This window comes from Pagrus pagrus, assembly GCF_965226575.1.
Source record: "Pagrus pagrus genome assembly, chromosome: 5".
NCBI classification, from domain to species: domain Eukaryota; kingdom Metazoa; phylum Chordata; class Actinopteri; order Spariformes; family Sparidae; genus Pagrus; species Pagrus pagrus.
The window spans coordinates 24,105,452-24,125,116 of NC_140189.1; the positions used below are offsets into that span (position 1 = coordinate 24,105,452).

Consider the following 19,665-nt stretch of genomic DNA (forward strand, 5'->3'; position numbering starts at 1 on the left):
TGTAATACTAGTGCCCTTATGCCTTTGTACTATAGAATACCAGGAGGTTAAACCTTGTCACAGTAAATGTAATCCACAAAATTCAGTGTAATCATATAGTAATAGTCATAATAATAATTCATAGAAAGTTTTGGGTGATGGATAATGATATGAATGTGTTGTAGTGGTCTTGAAGGGCTTTTGGAAGGTAACAGTCAATGTCAATGTCAGTGTCAACAGTTGTCAGTGTGTGAGGTTCTACATCTTGATTCTTCTTGGCTCATAGGAGAATGTTGTCTGTACACACAAACATCGTTTTGCTATATTCACAGTTTTCAATTAGCTTGATTATGATTAAGCACAACTTTGCTGCAAAATTGTTGTTTTACTGCATTGACTTTGTTGAGCTGCTCACTCTTTATTCATGATAGCTTTATGTTGTACCACCTTTACAATACAATACTGAACAGTAATTTCTTGAGAATGTTACTCCAGAGAGGGTTCAGTGCCGTCTTTCATCAAGTCATTTTGTGCCTTTCATGCCAGAATTTACTGTTGCAGTGTTTCAGTGGCAAGCACTTATCTTGTGATTTATTGTCTAAAAATATTAAAAAGTACCAATAATGAATGTTAAAATGCTTATTTTGATTCCTTTGGCATTTATTAAAGGCTGGTTAGTCCGAATTATTATTCTGACTATGAAATAATTCACTAAAACAGTCTTATTATAGCTTAAAACTACTAAGATGTCCTTTTTTTTTTTAGCTGAATCACTTAGCTGTAGCATATTAATGTTGCTGTATTCTGCTGACAAAGAGCCATAGTTCCACCTATACAAACATTTCAGGCTGCGCTGCTGGACATTGGTGCTGATATATAATAAAGAAAAGTAAGAAAACAGCTAGAATCTAAGCATTTACTGCTGATCTTCCACATGCAGAAATGAAATTGAACTCTTAGTGTCGCTGTTCACCAGCAGAGGAAACGCCTCCGCCCATTGCTCGTGCTTTGTTGCTCTCGGCTTGATTTTCTCCTCTGAAATTGCACCCTTGGATTTGCTTTGGACAGCCGTTCGTTTGCGAAACAGTTTGCAAGTACAACTGATGTTTGATCATGTTATAGTGGACCGCACAGTTTTCTGCACAGGAACAAACAACACCATTCAACGCTTTTAGAGTTGTTTTCCATTTTTGTCCCAGGATGGCACACAATGGATGTTCGGTGGCAGGCCTGCTTTATAGCTTCGCTTTCTTTCTTCAGCTGCTTCACATCGGTCACGGAGACGTGAGCTTTTCTATTCCTGAGGAAATGAAACCCGGATCTGTTATTGGAAATATAGCAAAGGACCTCGGCTTAAACGTAGCGAAATTATCAGCTCGAAAGGCCCGCATTGACGGCGAGCTGAACCGTGAACGGTACTGTAACTTAAACCTTAACACTGGAGATTTGATTGTAGCTGAAAGAATCGACAGGGAGGCTCTTTGCGGAGAAAAGGCATCTTGCATCCTTAAATTTGAGTTAATCTTAGAGGCACCTCTAGAGTTGCACCGCATATCACTACAAATACACGATATCAACGACAATCCGCCTGTTTTTACTAAAGATGAAATCAAGATAGAAATCAATGAATTGGCCACGAAAGGATCTCGGTTCCGTGTTTTGGAGGCACACGATATTGATATCGGGCAAAACACTGTTCAAAGCTATGCATTACAGACAAACGATTATTTAGTGTTAAAAATTCAGTCAAAGTCAGATGGGGGTAAATTTGCAGAGCTAGTGTTGAATAGGGAATTAGACCGCGAGGAACAGCAGGAATTGAGATTACTGCTCACTGCACTAGATGGAGGCAGTCCTCAAAGAACTGGCACTGCAACTGTGCATGTGACTGTCCTTGATGCTAATGATAACGCCCCAGTGTTTAGCCAGCCCGTGTATGAAGCCAGTCTGGCGGAAAACTCTCCTCTAGATACTGTAGTGGTTACAGTGACTGCAACTGATGCAGATGAAGGTCCAAATGGTGAGGTGACTTATGAAATAAGTCGTATTTCAGAAACGGGCAGAAGAGCATTTGTGCTAAATCACACTACAGGACAAATTAAAGTAATAGGGCCTCTGGATTTCGAGAAAGAGTCAGTATATGAAATGCGAGTAGAAGCCAAAGATGGATATGGCCTTACTTCAGATTGTAAAGTTATAATTGAAATCTCCGATGTTAATGACAACCCACCTGAAATCAATTTAAAATCTCTTAATAACCCCATACCTGAGAACGTGTCACCTGGTACAGAGGTGGGCATCATTAACGTGCAGGACAGAGACTCAGAGAGTAACGGACAGGTCCGCTGCTCCATTCAGCAAGGAGCCCCTTTTAAGTTGGTTCCTTCTATTAAAAACTATTATTCTCTGGTGACCACAAGACAACTGGACCGTGAACTAGTGTCTGATTACAACATCACAATCACTGCCACTGACGAGGGCTCTCCTCCTCTGTCCTCCTCTAAAACTGTTCAGTTATCTGTAGCAGACATCAACGACAACCCACCTGTGTTTGAGGAACTTTCGTACAGCGCATATGTGAGTGAAAATAACAAACCTGGCTCCACTTTATGCTCCGTTACTGCTCGAGACCCCGACTGGAGACAAAACGGTACAGTGATTTATTCTCTGTTACCCGGTGAGGTGAACGGTGCCCCGGTGTCCTCCTATGTGTCTGTTAACGGAGACACGGGGGTGATCCACGCTGTGAGGCCGTTTGATTATGAACAGTTCAGGAGTTTTAAAGTGCAGGTGATGGCCAGAGACAACGGTTCTCCTCCTCTCAGCAGCAACGTGACCGTCAGTGTGTTCATATCGGATGTGAATGACAACTCTCCTCAGATACTGTACCCCGCCCCGGAGGGCAACTCCTTCATGACCGAGCTGGTCCCCAAAGCTGCACACGGAGGCTCTCTGGTGTCCAAAGTGATAGCGGTGGACGCGGACTCCGGACAGAACGCCTGGCTGTCCTATCATATAGTGAAATCCACTGATCCGGGACTTTTCACTATTGGTGTCCACAGCGGAGAGATCAGGACACAGCGGGACATTTCTGAATCTGACAGCATGAAACAGAACCTTATTGTGGCAGTGAAAGATAACGGACAGCCCTCTCTCTCTGCCACCTGTTCCATGTATTTACTTATTTCTGATAACTTGGCTGAGGTGCCAGAACTGAAGGACATTTCTTATGATGAGAAGAATTCCAAATTGACCTCTTATCTGATCATCGCGCTGGTGTCTGTGTCCACCTTTTTCCTGACCTTCATAATCATCATCCTCGGTGTGAGGTTTTGTCGCAGGAGAAAGCCCAGACTGTTGTTTGATGGAGCAGTCGCCATCCCCAGCGCTTATCTCCCTCCTAATTACGCAGATGTTGACGGCACAGGAACTTTACGCAGCGCTTACAACTATGACGCATACCTGACAACCGGATCTAGAACCAGTGACTTTAAGTTTGTCAGTTCTTACAATGACAACACACTGCCTGCTGACCAGACTCTGAGGAAAAGTCCATCAGACTTTGCTGAAGTGTTTGGCCAACCAAATGACTCTCCCGAGGTAGGCCACATATGTTTTTGTATCTAACATTTAATGTAATTGTGACTTTCCAAGAGCATCGCCATGCACTTCAAGAATCCTTGTATCAGCATACAATGGGTCTCTTAAGTCATGACCACTCCTGTACCTTTTTATATGCATCTTCGGCACAAGACTCATATTTATTTATTTCATATTTTATATTTTACAAGACGTGAAAACTATACTATTATAACAGATTATCAACCATTTCTTCAATGTAGTGGGTTCGATTTCAATGTTGCTTAGCCTTGACATTTTAACTCCAATCCTTGATTATTATTTTATACCGAAAAGACGTCTGTGCTTTGCTAACAAACAAGCTGTTGAACCATACATGTTGGTGTTTTTCAAGTGACTGTTGAAAATGTGGTGTTTATAGTCAGCTCTGAAAACTGAAGTTTGTCCAATAAACATACAGATTATCCAGCGCGTCAATAGGCAGCCCTCTGACATTGCCTAACTGTCACATATAATTGTAGAATTTGTTACCTGCATTTTTTTTAACCATCCAATAATCCACAATAAAATTAGACGGCCTTCTTATCTGTATTGAATAAATGTGAATATAAGATTAAAATATATTGTAGGTCTCTTGAGGTTTAAAATTGGTACAAGAATGACACTCAATAGTGCGCATACTCCCGCCAAGGCCCAGTCCCCTTAAATTCAGTAAAGTCTAATACAATATCAAACCTGACAGCCCTGTATCACTCTACATTTTAAACAAACCACCACTTCTTAATCATAATTTAATATCAACAAATCAAGGATCTGCATCAAATTATACTCCCTCATAGATACCAGGCACCTAAATACGCCTGATTTATGTTGTCTGTCTGATTAAAACTTGATGAAATCAAATGTTGAATAGGCGAGAGAAGTCTCTTGGTCTATTACTCGCAGTTCAAACGCTGTCCATGGTGCTGAAATGTGTTCTGTATGTGTGCGCCTGCAAAACAATCCCAGAAAATCCCATTAAAGTGATTTCATTTTGCGTCTTGACATGAAGTATGTCATTGTAGTGTTGATTTTCGCAGACACTGAGTCATAGCATCCTTAGAGTTGTTTTTTTGTAATATTCCTAACAAACTCACGGCGTCGCTGCTCACTTGCAGATATCAGGAGGTTTATCTCTCCACCCACTGCAAAAGGAGTAATTCTAGCATTAAAACCAGAGCTGCCATTGTTGAAGGGGCGGCGTACCCTAATTTTACCATTACGTTTTAATTGTATCAGCGGCAAGGACAATTTGCGCGTCCCTGTCTTCTTTTGGCAAAAAACAAACAATGGACCTCAAAGGACAATCGTTAGTGGGTTTTGTCTGCAGCTTTTCTATCATCGTCCATATCGCCACTGCAGACCTAAGCTATTCTGCTCCAGAGGAGATGAGACCCGGATCCATTGTTGGAAATATTGCCAAGGACCTCGGCCTGGAAGCAGGGAAATTGGTCACTCGTAAAGCTCGTGTTGATACAGAGGAAAGCTATCAGCACTACTGCGATATTGATCTCAAAACTGGAAATTTTGTGATCAGGGAAAGGATCGACAGAGAGGAGCTGTGTGGGGAGAAGGCTTCGTGTATGCTCAAATTTGAATTAGTCCTCGAGAGCCCTTTGGAGCTGCACCGTATTTCACTGCTCATCCAGGATGTGAACGACAATTCCCCAGTTTTTCCAAAGGATACAATAAAACTGGAAATAAGCGAATCGGCCATCAAAGGAGCTCGGTATCGTATTAACGAGGCACATGACGCTGACATCGGACAAAATACGGTTAAACAATACATTTTAGAAAAGAATGAACATTTTGTTATATCTGTTCGAGACGATACTGATGGCTCTAAGAACGTGGAGCTGGTGCTAGACAAAGAGCTAGACCGTGAAAAACAAAACGATTTTAATTTCGTGCTGACTGCTATTGATGGTGGTAATCCACAAAGATCAGGAACTGCCAATATACACGTGAGTGTACTGGATGCTAATGATAACGCCCCAGTGTTTGACCAAGCCCTTTACAAAGCCAATCTGCCTGAAAACTCTGCCCCTGATACAGTAGTTGTCACAGTGAGTGCCACTGATGCAGACGAGGGAGTCAATGGGGAGGTGACATATGAATTTAGTCGCATTTCAGACAGGGCTAAAAAGGTTTTCTCTCTGAACAGTAAAACTGGAGAGATAACAGTCACAGGGCCACTTGATTTTGAGAGTAATTCAAAATATGAAATGCGCATCGATGCCAAAGATGGTTATGGACTTTCATCAGATTCTAAAGTAATGATTGATATCACTGATGTGAATGATAATGCTCCAGTTATACACCTGAAATCACTGACTAATCCCATACCTGAGAACGTATCACCTGGTACAGAGGTGGGCATCATTAACGTGCAGGATAGAGACTCAGAGAGTAACGGACAGGTCCGCTGCTCCATCCAGCAAGGAGCCCCTTTTAAGTTGGTTCCTTCTATTAAAAACTATTATTCTCTGGTGACCACAGGACAACTGGACCGTGAGCTAGTGTCTGATTACAACATCACAATCACTGCCACTGACGAGGGCTCTCCACCTCTGTCTTCCTCTAAAACTGTTCAGTTATCTGTAGCAGACATCAACGACAACCCACCTGTGTTTGAGGAACAGTCGTACAGCGCATATGTGAGTGAAAATAACAAACCCGGCTCCACTTTATGTTCCGTTGCCGCTCGAGACCCCGACTGGAGACAAAACGGTACAGTGATTTATTCTCTGTTATCCGGTGAGGTGAACGGTGCCCCGGTGTCCTCCTATCTGTCTGTTAACGGAGACACGGGGGTGATCCACGCTGTGAGGTCGTTTGATTATGAACAGTTCAGGAGTTTTAAAGTGCAGGTGATGGCCAGAGACAACGGTTCTCCTCCTCTCAGCAGCAACGTGACCGTCAGTGTGTTCGTATCGGATGTGAATGACAACTCTCCTCAGATACTGTACCCCGCCCCGGAGGGCAACTCCTTCATGACCGAGCTGGTCCCCAAAGCTGCACACGGAGGCTCTCTGGTGTCCAAAGTGATAGCGGTGGACGCGGACTCCGGACAGAACGCCTGGCTGTCCTATCAAATAGTGAAATCCACTGATCCGGGACTTTTCACTATTGGTGTTCACAGCGGAGAGATCAGGACGCAGCGGGACATTTCTGAATCTGACAGCATGAAACAAAACCTTATCGTAGCAGTGAAAGATAACGGACAGCCCTCTCTCTCTGCCACCTGTTCCATGTATTTACTTATTTCTGATAACTTGGCTGAGGTGCCAGAACTGAAGGACATTTCTTATGATGAGAAGAATTCCAAACTGACCTCTTATCTGATCATCGCGCTGGTGTCTGTGTCCACCTTTTTCCTGACCTTCATCATCATCATCCTCGGTGTGAGGTTTTGTCGCAGGAGAAAGCCAAGACTGTTGTTTGATGGAGCAGTCGCCATCCCCAGCGCTTATCTCCCTCCTAATTACGCAGATGTTGACGGAACAGGAACTTTACGCAGCGCTTATAATTATGACGCATACCTGACAACGGGATCTAGAACCAGTGACTTTAAGTTTATCAGTTCTTACAATGACAACACGCTGCCTGCTGACCAGACTCTGAGGAAAAGTCCATCAGACTTTGCTGAAGTGTTTGGCCAACCAGATGAGTCTCCCGAGGTAGGCCTAAGACTTTCCTTGTTCCATTGATTTTCGTGATAATAATATTGTTATCATTGTTGTTAGGAATTTTAGTCTTGACCGTGAGGGGTTTTGTGTTGTGACATTACATAGCCTTTCCCCGGCGGAATCGAACTTGAGATGTTGCAAGTAAACAGTGTGCGTCCGAGACTGCTAGAAACGGACGATGCTCTAGGGTTTGATGAACGTTAAAGCTCTCTGGGATTTACTTTATCTGCTTGTCCAGTTTGCCTCAGATTTTATCACAAACGAGTCGTCATATTTTTACTTCGTTGTGTGACCAGGTTGTTCATAAAACTTTATCCTTTTTTAGTACAGGGAAACCATAACTTCCTCTTTCTTATTTTCTGTCGTTTCATTGTGTCATGTTGCAGACCTCTTTTAAACTGTACTCACTTTCGTCGGTTTACAAGCAATTGCAGCATTCGTATTTTACACCATTGAATTGTGACTGTTGGTTAACACAGCCTGTGACTGCAACATGACATTGGCATGCTTCTCTTACATAATTAACATTTTCTCTTGGATATTGCATCCGTCATCTTTGTAATATCTTTCCTATCATCACTGATCTGGGGTTTAACGTTTATGTATATGCAGCATTTTTCTAAATACACCAACTTATCATTCAAATTAGCTCATGCGACGCAAATACAAATTTTCAGTTACAATTTGTAAATGTGATGCTGATTATTTGCGACGTGAATACGTTTTTACCTTATTCACTATATGACTGTATTCAGAATCTCTGTGATATTTCTTCGAAATGTTTGTCGACGGAGACACATTTATATTTTCAGGTGGACATTGTGCTTTATAGTAAGGCTATTAACTTGTTTGTCAGGTGTTCAGTCACTCGACGCAAGAGTTGCATTTAAAAAAAAAAGAAGTTTATCAGTGGACCTGTCTCTGTTTAAACGCTGACCATGGTACTGAAGTGTATTTGTATCAGTGCGCAGTTTGAAATCAAGCGTTTTTAAAAGGAGTTAAGATAGATGGCATAAACAACATAGGTTCTTATTTTGTAGTTGGGTTAAGGCCTTGCAGTTTTTATCCAAGCATGAATGTAGCTGTCGCATCAAATGTTCGTCTGTCAGTTTTTCATTTGTAATTTTCCAGTTGATCCCACAGTGTCGCTGCTCGCTTGCAGATGTGAGGGATTTTATTTTCCTCCACCCACTGCAAGAGGGCAGTAATCCCAGGAAACGAGAGCTGCCATTGTTGCAGCAGTGGTGTAGGTTTATGTCCTATCATTACGTGTAAACGGCTAGAGTAATTTGCGTTTTCCTTTCTTCGTTCGGGCGGAAACAATGGACCACAACAGAAAAGCGTTGCTGATTATTGTCAGTAGCTTTGCTATCTTCGTCCGTACAACAACTGCAGACCTCAGCTATTCTGCTCCAGAAGAGATGAGACCCGGATCCATTGTTGGAAATATTGCCAAGGACCTCGGCCTGGAAGCAGGGAAATTGATCACTCGTAAAGCTCGTGTTGATACAGAGGAAAGCTATCAGCACTACTGCGATATTGATCTCAAAACTGGAAATTTTGTGATCAGGGAAAGGATCGACAGAGAGGAGCTGTGTGGGGAGAAGGCTTCGTGTATGCTCAAATTTGAAATGGTACTAGAGAGCCCTTTGGAGCTGCACCGTATTTCACTGCTCATCCAGGATGTAAACGACAACTCACCAGTTTTTCCAAAGGATACCATTACATTGGAAATACGAGAATCGGCCGACAAAGGAGCTAGATATTATGTTAACGAGGCACATGACGCTGACATCGGACAAAATACGGTTAAACAATACATTTTAGAAAATAATGAACATTTTGTTATATCTGTTCGAGACGACGCTGATGGATCTAAGAACGTCGAGCTGGTGCTAGACAAAGAGCTAGACCGTGAAAAAGAAAACGATTTAAATTTCGTGCTGACTGCTGTTGATGGAGGTAATCCACAAAGATCAGGAACTGCCAATATACACGTGATTGTACTAGATGCTAATGATAACGCCCCAGTGTTTGACCAAGCCCTTTACAAAGCCAATCTGCCTGAAAACTCTGCCCCTGATACAGTAGTTGTCACAGTGAGTGCCACTGATGCAGACGAGGGAGTCAATGGGGAGGTGACATATGAATTTAGTCGCATTTCAGACAGGGCTAAAAAGGTTTTCTCTCTGAACAGTGAAACTGGAGAGATACAAGTCACAGGGCCACTTGATTTTGAGAGTAATCCTAAATATGAAATGCGCATCAATGCCAAAGATGGTTATGGACTTTCATCAGATTCTAAAGTAATGATTGATATCACTGATGTGAATGATAATGCTCCAGTTATACACCTGAAATCACTGACTAACCCCATACCTGAGAACGTGTCACCTGGTACAGAGGTGGGCATCATTAACGTGCAGGACAGAGACTCAGAGAGTAACGGACAGGTCCGCTGCTCCATTCAGCAAGGAGCCCCTTTTAAGTTGGTTCCTTCTATTAAAAACTATTATTCTCTGGTGACCACAGGTCAACTGGACCGTGAGCTAGTGTCTGATTACAACATCACAATCACTGCCACTGACGAGGGCTCTCCACCTCTGTCCTCCTCTAAAACTGTTCAGTTATCTGTAGCAGACATCAACGACAACCCACCTGTGTTTGAGGAACAGTCGTACAGCGCATATGTGAGTGAAAATAACAAACCCGGCTCCACTTTATGTTCCGTTACTGCTCGAGACCCCGACTGGAGACAAAACGGTACAGTGATTTATTCTCTGTTACCCGGTGAGTTGAACGGTGCCCCAGTTTCCTCCTATGTGTCTGTTAACGGGGACACGGGGGTGATCCACGCTGTGAGGTCGTTTGATTATGAACAGTTCAGGAGTTTTAAAGTGCAGGTGATGGCCAGAGACAACGGTTCTCCTCCTCTCAGCAGCAACGTGACCGTCAGTGTGTTCGTATCGGATCTGAATGACAACTCTCCTCAGATACTGTACCCCGCCCCGGAGGGCAACTCCTTCATGACCGAGCTGGTTCCCAAAGCTGCACACGGAGGCTCTCTGGTGTCCAAAGTGATAGCGGTGGACGCGGACTCCGGACAGAACGCCTGGCTGTCCTATCATATAGTGAAATCCACTGATCCGGGACTTTTCACTATTGGTATCCACAGCGGAGAGATCAGGACACAGCGGGACATTTCTGAATCTGACAGCATGAAACAGAACCTTATTGTGGCAGTGAAAGATAACGGACAGCCCTCTCTCTCTGCCACCTGTTCCATGTATTTACTAATTTCTGATAACTTGGCTGAGGTGCCAGAACTGAAGGACATTTCTTATGATGAGAAGAATTCCAAACTGACCTCTTATCTGATCATCGCGCTGGTGTCTGTGTCCACCTTTTTCCTGACCTTCATCATCATCATCCTGGGTGTGAGGTTTTGTCGCAGGAGAAAGCCCAGACTGTTGTTTGATGGAGCGGTAGCCATCCCCAGCGCTTATCTCCCTCCTAATTACGCAGATGTTGACGGCACAGGAACTTTACGCAGCGCGTACAACTATGACGCATACCTGACAACAGGATCTAGAACCAGCGACTTTAAGTTTGTGACATCTTACAATGACAACACGCTGCCTGCTGACCAGACTCTGAGGAAAAGTCCGACAGACTTTCTTGAGGCTTTTGGCGACTCTGACAGTTCTCCCCAGGTAAGAATTTCAGAGTTTTAGTTTCGGTATTTACCTCACTTTGCAGTTCAGAGGCTACAGTTAATCAGTGATTGTAATGGAAAATTATAGGTTATACGTTGGTCCACATATTTGACCACCTCTTCGATTTTTTTGTCAAACTATTCAAATAAATGTGCTCACTATGGACATATAATCATTCAAAACTTTTCAAAAGCAGTGTTTAGCTTCGTCTTCTTTGTTGGAAGGTTTACATTTAAGCAGGGTGCGTTTGTCAACATATTCAGATTCAGTTGTGTATAATTGGAAATCTCTTGCATTGCAGTACAATCCACCAATCTTGCTATCTTCGTGAAACAATCCTTAACAATGTCTGAGGTTTTTCTTGTCGTGAAGTTGAAGGATGCCACTCCGATACTCTGGTGAAGTGATACTCTTTAACGCATTAGTGATTGTGTTTTTTCTTTTGTTTTTGGGAGTGTGCTCGTTATCAGGCAGATGCGCCCTCAGTATTAGTACAATATCCTTAATTTACTAAGATATGAAGTGTTTACTGTAATCAACGACAGTCTGTCTGTTATCAGGACCAGTGACGCAATGAGTCTTTGCATGTTTTTCATTTGGGAATGCTATTGATTTAACAAAATATCAAGTACGTTGCAAGCTAATGAAGCTACAACCTTATCAGGCAAAAGTGACAGTTTTTCTGAATGTGTTTTTCAAAGCTGGCGTTTGTGGTTCTCCTTATGTCGGCGATTAAGCTCTGTCCATGGTGCTGAAAGGGTGCATGGTTGGCACACTCAAAGCAGTTTTAAAGCAAGTCTGTGTACGCTGCTTCTGAACAGTTCAGTTTTTAGACTCGTATAAGCCGCAGTGAAAACAGGAACAACAACTTTCATATATCTAAAGTTAATCTTGAAACTTAAATCCATCTTTCCTCAATGAAACAGTTGTGTTTGTCAGTCAGTGCAACATGCTTGCTTCTTTAACTGTTACGTCTTGCTTTAAGTTTAAAAAAATGCATTTAACTACACACACGGTTGAATCTTAGCAACAACTGTGCCGGTATCTTCCAATAATTTAATTTGAATAAACATGTATTCCCTTTAATCTGCGAAAGTGTCACCTTCTGCTCTCCATGCTTATATGGGGATATATTGATAACAAGCCATTCACCTGTCAACCCCATACATATTTCATCAGATGCTCTATCGTAAATGAACACATTGTGTCGCTGTCTACCAGTATACTAGGAACCATTGCAATGCTGTGTAGAACAACGTCTCCACCCATTGTTCCTAAGCTTTGTGTATCCAGTTATGTTGCGGCTGTGAAACGAGCTGTGGGATCGTGTTGCTGATTTCTGTTTTTGGATGTTGCTGATGTAGTCTATCTCACACATATTCGCTTGTTGAGCTAAATGTTTTTTAAGATATCCTCTTCTTACTGTGGATACTTATCATTTTCAAAAATGGAACGCAAAGGATTTTCAAAGCCTGGCCTGGTAACCCGCTTTGTCGTCTGTCTGCTCGGGCTGCAATACGTATGTGCCGAGGTGAGCTATTCTACCCCAGAGGAGGTGAAACCAGGAACAGTCATTGGAAATATAGCCAAAGATCTTGGTCTGGATATATCTACCCTGTCAACTCGCAAGGCCCGCATTGATTCCGAAGGGAATAACGAACGATTTTGTGTTATTAATTTGAAAAACGGGGATCTAAGTGTCGCTGAGCGGCTTGACAGAGAGACTCTTTGTGGCACAAAACCATCTTGCATTTTAGGCCTGGAGCTTGTACTGGAGAATCCGTTAGAATTACATCGTATAAATCTACACGTTCAAGATATAAATGACAACTCTCCGCAATTCAAAAGAGATTCACTCAGAATGGAAATACGCGAGTCCGCAGAAAAGGGCACTCGTTTCCTAATCGAGGAAGCACATGACGCCGATATTGGACAAAATTCTGTTCAGAGGTACAGCCTACAAAAGAATGAACATTTTATTCTCATGAGTGATGCCAGCAAAGTTGAACTGGTTCTAGAGAACAAACTCGATCGAGAGTCACAACAAGAGATTAATTTGCCTCTAACAGCTATTGATGGTGGCTCTCCTCAGAGATCAGGTACTGTAATGATACACGTCACTGTGCTGGATGCTAATGATAACGCCCCAGTGTTCAGCCAGGCCGTTTATAAAGCCAGTCTGCCTGAAAACTCTCCTCTTGAAACTGTGGTGGTTACAGTAAGTGCTACTGATGCAGATGAAGGAGTGAATGGTGACGTGACGTATGACTTTGGTCATGTTTCAGAGGCAGATGAAAAGCTGTTTTCTATTGACGGTAAAACTGGAGAAATAAGAGTAATTGGTAACACAGACTTTGAGAAGAAAAATTCCTTTGAACTGCGAGTCATGGCAAATGATGGACTGGGATTAAGTTCTTATGCTAAGGTTTACATAGACCTAACTGATGTAAATGACAATGCACCAGTTATATATCTAAAATCACTGACTAATCCCATACCTGAGAACGTGTCACCTGGTACAGAGGTGGGCATCATTAACGTGCAGGACAGAGACTCAGAGAGTAACAGACAGGTCCGCTGCTCCATTCAGCAAGGAGCCCCTTTTAAGTTGGTTCCTTCAATTAAAAACTATTATTCTCTCGTGACCACAGGACAACTGGACCGTGAACTAGTGTCTGATTACAACATCACAATCACTGCCACTGACGAGGGCTCTCCACCTCTGTCCTCTTCTAAAACTGTTCAATTATCTGTAGCAGACATCAACGACAACCCACCTGTGTTTGAGGAACAGTCGTACAGCGCATATGTGAGTGAAAATAACAAACCTGGCTCCACTTTATGCTCCATTACTGCTCGAGACCCCGACTGGAGACAAAACGGTACAGTAATTTATTCTCTGTTACCCGGTGAGGTGAACGGTGCCCCGGTGTCCTCCTATCTGTCTGTCAACGGAGACACGGGGGTGATCCACGCTGTGAGGTCGTTTGATTATGAACAGTTCAGGAGTTTTAAAGTGCAGGTGATGGCCAGAGACAACGGTTCTCCTCCTCTCAGCAGCAACGTGACCGTCAGTGTTTTCGTATCGGATGTGAATGACAACTCTCCTCAGATACTGTACCCCGCCCCGGAGGGCAACTCCTTCATGACCGAGCTGGTCCCCAAAGCTGCACACGGAGGCTCTCTGGTGTCCAAAGTGATAGCGGTGGACGCGGACTCCGGACAGAACGCCTGGCTGTCCTATCACATAGTGAAATCCACTGATCCGGGACTTTTCAGTATCGGTGTCCACAGCGGAGAGATCAGGACACAGCGGGACATTTCTGAATCTGACAGCATGAAACAGAACCTTATCGTGGCAGTGAAAGATAACGGACAGCCCTCTCTCTCTGCCACCTGTTCCATGTATTTACTTATTTCTGATAACTTGGCTGAGGTGCCAGAACTGAAGGACATTTCTTATGATGAGAAGAATTCCAAACTGACCTCTTATCTGATCATTGCGCTGGTGTCTGTGTCCACCTTTTTCCTGACCTTCATCATCATCATCCTGGGTGTGAGGTTTTGTCGCAGAAGAAAGCCCAGACTGTTGTTTGATGGAGCAGTCGCCATCCCCAGCGCTTATCTCCCTCCTAATTACGCAGATGTTGACGGCACAGGAACTTTACGCAGCGCTTACAACTATGACGCATACCTGACAACAGGATCTAGAACCAGTGACTTTAAGTTCGTGTCATCCTATAATGATAACACGCTGCCTGCTGACCAGACTCTGAGGAAAAGTCCATCAGACTTTGCTGATGCATTTGGGGCATCACAGGAATCACTGGAGGTAGGCTTCTTATGTGGATTTGCAAACAACCTGTATTCTTTGTGCTGAATCACTGTGATAATATTATTTCTGACTTGTTGTTCCTGTCATCAGTCACTGATTCCCCAACAAAGAATAGATTACATTGTTCTCAAATATTTCTTGATGCTTAACAACTCAGTTAATAATGCTAAGGATAATTATCTGATTGGTTAAATCTGTTTTCATGTATGCCACCAGTACACCAGTATACGTCCTCAGAATCGTCTCATGATATCTCGCTTTCCATGGTCCTGAACACAACAGTTGACCCCGAGTTTTCGACCACTGTTTTCTTTGAAATCATACTGTTGCCGATTTAAATCGTGGATATGTAACTACAGAAAATGTATGTATATCTTTGGTTTTGTACATATGTTTTTCGTGACTTTGGTTCGCCTTACTTATTACAGTATGTGTATAGCTAAGCTATAACTCACAGTCATGTATTGTGGTCGATTTAGGACTACAGTCTGTATCTTAATGTACACAGTGGCCTGAAAACCAGAAGCGTCTTGCACTGCTATGTCGCTGCCCAGTAGATTTAGCATGTTTGTAATGTGCCCAAGAAGTGGAGATTTAACTTTATTGTGATCATGTGGTCTGCTGTTTGTAGTGGAATTGGATCCCACCGGAATTCATAGGAAGTAATTTGTAATAGCCTTTTGTCAATCACAGCTATAGTCGTGATGCACAGAATTGTGAAAACACTTGATGACATCATGCAGTCCAATATAAAAGTAAGCTAACGCACAGCCGAAAACAGTACAGTATATTGCAGTCTACACAAACACACCTTAATTGGATTAATGTTTCGTATTTGCAGGCCGACTTCTGTATTGCATCCCCTTCATACGTGGGATTTTCTAGCCTACTTTTGCAGTCTATCTATCTATCTATCTATCTATCTATCTATCTATCTATCTATCTACACTCCTTAGATGCACTGATTTGTATGAACTTTATTAACAACATGTGGGTGACTGTATTTTGTAATCTTTCGCACATGCTGTAAGTGTCGCTGTCTACCAATGGAACACTTTAAAAGGCTCCATATGAAATCGTCAGGCGTCTCCACCCACACTTTTCCAGCTCATTGTTTGCCAAGACAGTATTTCTCTTCCCTCGCTCACGGATATATACTTTCATTTGTGTTTGTGAGGAATACTGAGCAAGATATTATTATTTCTGTTTCAATCTGAATGCTGAATGATGGCACATAACCGATTCCAAGGGATTTTTTTCTGCGGCCTTATGGTTTTGCTTTTTGGGTTACGGCTGTCTTATGGCGACGTGAGCTATTCTTTTCCAGAGGAAATGAAACGAGGATCAGTGATTGGAAATATAGCCAAGGATCTTGGGCTTCAAGTAAGCAGGCTTCCACCTCGGAAGGCTCGAGTTGTCCACGAGGGAAACCGTAAACGTTATTGTGAGATAAAGACTGACACTGGGGAACTGATCGTTGCTGAACGGATTGATCGAGAGGAGCTTTGTGGAGCGAAGATTTCATGCATTTTAAAATGTGAATTGGTACTCGAGGATCCACTCGAATCGCACCGGATATCTTTGCAAATCGTGGATATAAATGACAATCCACCTGTTTTTGCGAAGGATGCCGTTAAACTGGAAATAAGTGAATCAGCCCCCAAAGGCTCTCGTTATAGAATAAACGCGGCACGCGATGCAGACATAGCACAAAACGCTGTGCAAAACTATATCTTAGAAAAAAACAATTACTTTGCTCTAAATGTGCTAACTAATTCTGTTGGTACAAAATACAGTGAGATAATTTTAGATCGAGAATTAGATCGTGAGGAACAGCAAGAAGTGACCTTATTGCTGACAGCCGTCGATGGTGGTAATCCACAGAGATCAGGTACTGCAGTCATACAAATCACTGTACTGGACGCTAATGATAACGCCCCAGTGTTCAGCCAGGCTGTTTATGAGGCTTCTCTGCCTGAAAACTCTCCCGTAGAGACTGTAGTAGTGATAGTGAGTGCTACTGATGCAGATGAAGGTTTGAATGGTAAAGTAACATATGAATTCAGTGGAATAAGTGATGTAGCAAAACAAATATTTTCATTAAATGAAAATACTGGAGAAATTATAGTAGCAAAAAATGTTGATTATGAGGAAGAAACAAAATACGAAATGCTTATTGAGGGAAAAGATGGCTATGGCCTTTCTTCAGAAACAAAGGTTGTAATCGATATAACTGACGTGAATGACAATGCCCCAGTCATACATATTAATTCATTAGCAAACCCCATACCTGAGAGCGTGACTCCTGGTACAGAGGTGGGCATCATACATGTGCAGGATGCAGACTCAGAGAGTAACAAACAGGTCCGCTGCTCCATTCAGCAAGGAGCCCCTTTTAAGTTGGTTCCCTCTATTAAAAACTATTATTCTCTGGTGACCACAGGACAACTGGACCGTGAACTAGTGTCTGATTACAACATCACAATCACTGCAACTGACGAGGGCTCTCCTCCTCTGTCCTCCTCTAAAACTGTTCAGTTATCTGTAGCAGACATCAACGACAACCCACCTGTGTTTGAGGAACAGTCGTACAGCGCATATGTGAGTGAAAATAACAAACCTGGCTCCACTTTATGTTCCGTTACTGCTCGAGACCCCGATTGGAGACAAAACGGTACAGTGATTTATTCTCTGTTACCCGGTGAGGTGAACGGTGCCCCCGTGTCCTCCTATCTGTCTGTTAACGGAGACACGGGGGTGATCCACGCTGTGAGGTCGTTTGATTATGAACAGTTCAGGAGTTTTAAAGTGCAGGTGATGGCCAGAGACAACGGTTCTCCTCCACTCAGCAGCAACGTGACCGTCAGTGTGTTTATATCGGATGTGAATGACAACTCTCCTCAGATACTGTACCCCGCCCCGGAGGGCAACTCCTTCATGACCGAGCTGGTCCCCAAAGCTGCTCACGGAGGCTCTCTGGTGTCCAAAGTGATAGCGGTGGACGCCGACTCCGGACAGAACGCCTGGCTGTCCTATCATATAGTGAAATCCACTGATCCGGGACTTTTCACTATTGGTGTCCACAGCGGAGAGATCCGGACACAGCGGGACATTTCTGAATCTGACAGCATGAAACAGAACCTTATTGTGGCAGTGAAAGATAACGGACAGCCCTCTCTCTCTGCCACCTGTTCCATGTATTTACTTATTTCTGATAACTTGGCTGAGGTGCCAGAACTGAAGGACATTTCTTATGATGAGAAGAATTCCAAACTGACCTCTTATCTGATCATCGCGCTGGTGTCTGTGTCCACCTTTTTCCTGACCTTCATCATCATCATCCTGGGTGTGAGGTTCTGTCGCAGGAGAAAGCCCAGACTGTTGTTTGATGGAGCAGTAGCCATCCCCAGCGCTTATCTCCCTCCTAATTACGCAGATGTTGACGGCACAGGAACTTTACGCAGCGCTTATAATTATGACGCATACCTGACAACAGGATCTAGAACCAGTGACTTTAAGTTTGTGACATCTTACAATGACAACACACTGCCTGCTGACCAGACTCTGAGGAAAAGTCCATCAGACTTTGCTGATGTCTTTGGAGATTGTGATGGTTCTCCTGAGGTAGGAACAAGCGTCATATAACGTTTGACTGCATCCTAATGATCCAGCCAATATAAAAGATGAATCAGAATACAAATTATAACTGATGGCACGGTTATAATCTGTACTCTCCTTTATCTTTTTCTGAAGATCCTTTAAAATGTAACATCCATTTGAGTTGAAGTTACCACGTATAGATTACTTTAACTGGTTTCTAAACTCACACACTGCATGATAATGCATCAAAATTTACTCTGGAATGCAGATCTTTGACATTATGTGGTAATCCGAGTAAAGGGCTGTTGATATCTTTTGCATCCTTTCCCTAAAAGCAGCCTATTTGTCAGCACAGCATATGTGTTTCTGCCTGTGTATTCTCAATAGAGCAGCATCTTATTCTTTGTGCCTCTGTCCTTGGTGCTGAACCATGCTCTTGCTTTTGAAGTATTGTCAGGAGCAACTTACCTCCATCTTCTACATTTTCACCTTTCAAGGCTTTTGCTTCACAGTTTCACTTACATTTGTCTTCCTGAACCTGTGCTCCATTTTGTCCTAAACATGTGGATGTGTTATAACATCTACACTTTGCTATAAAGTGAGAAAAAAAAAGGAAAAGAAAAAGTCACATCAGGGAAATTAGCTGAAAGTTGTTTTTTAGTCATTGAGTAATATTTCTTTATTGTAGTTGTATCTTATTAACCAATAACTTGTATTTACTTGTGTTAATGTTACTTATTCTATATTATAGAAAGTATTGTTATTCCTCTTTTGTTTTAAATCCTACAGTAAAGTTGAAGTGAAAAACATATTATTTGTCCTCCAGTGCTGTCACTCCATTGTTTCTTTTTTGTTTTTGTTTTTGTTTTTGTAAGCATCATGTATCTGTTAATTAGATCTTGTTATGCAATTCAAGTTGTCTTTGGAGGATGTTGGAGGCAGAATTTTGCCTGTTTCTTGATTAGATATTGAAATCTATTTTATTTTGTTGAGCGAGTATGTGTGTGTGGGAGGGTGGGCATCTTACATTTCTTACTATAATAGTGGTTCATTACACCTTTTTTAGATACCTTATTAAAATCAGTTTTTACTAAAACATGACCAAATGACTTTATAATGTGTTAAGACTCACTTTTGAAAAACTGTTTTGTTTAATTTTACTCATGGTGTCACTAAAGACCAGCTAAGGAATCAAATATTCAGTGTGCTCTGCACACCAGCCATTGGA

At 42.6% G+C, this 19,665-nt stretch overlaps 4 protein-coding genes across 7 annotated transcripts in view; all 4 read left to right on the forward strand.

Annotated features, from left to right (window-relative positions):
• LOC311257657 (protocadherin gamma-C5-like) overlaps positions 1-19,665 on the forward strand; it is a 262,082-nt gene that overhangs the window by 2,747 nt on the left and 239,670 nt on the right. Inside the window, exon 1 of one of the 4 annotated variants that reach the window (XM_084353468.1) lies at positions 12,328-14,834. The exons of 2 other annotated variants lie outside the window; for them this stretch is intronic. In XM_084353468.1, the coding sequence (XP_084209594.1) occupies positions 12,399-14,834 (2,436 nt within the window). In that variant the 5' untranslated portion in view covers positions 12,328-12,398. Of the gene's footprint in view, positions 1-12,327; positions 14,835-19,665 lie in introns of those variants that run through there. One more of the 4 variants, XM_084353445.1, reaches the window with a different exon arrangement.
• On the forward strand, positions 1,013-7,307 carry LOC311257465 (uncharacterized protein; the record flags this gene model as incomplete). Its single annotated transcript, XM_084353105.1, has 2 exons — positions 1,013-3,579; positions 4,809-7,307. Exons 1-2 carry the CDS (start codon positions 1,180-1,182, stop codon positions 7,305-7,307), a joined length of 4,899 nt encoding a protein of 1,632 aa, XP_084209231.1. The 5' UTR covers positions 1,013-1,179.
• LOC311257466 (protocadherin beta-15-like) lies at positions 8,552-12,253 on the forward strand (the record flags this gene model as incomplete). The annotated part of the gene is made up of 2 exons (XM_084353106.1): positions 8,552-10,999; positions 12,224-12,253. Exons 1-2 carry the CDS (start codon positions 8,609-8,611, stop codon positions 12,251-12,253), a joined length of 2,421 nt encoding a protein of 806 aa, XP_084209232.1. The 5' UTR covers positions 8,552-8,608.
• LOC311257467 (protocadherin gamma-A11-like) lies at positions 15,970-18,482 on the forward strand (the record flags this gene model as incomplete). The annotated part of the gene is made up of 1 exon (XM_084353107.1): positions 15,970-18,482. Exon 1 carries the CDS (start codon positions 16,062-16,064, stop codon positions 18,480-18,482), a length of 2,421 nt encoding a protein of 806 aa, XP_084209233.1. The 5' UTR covers positions 15,970-16,061.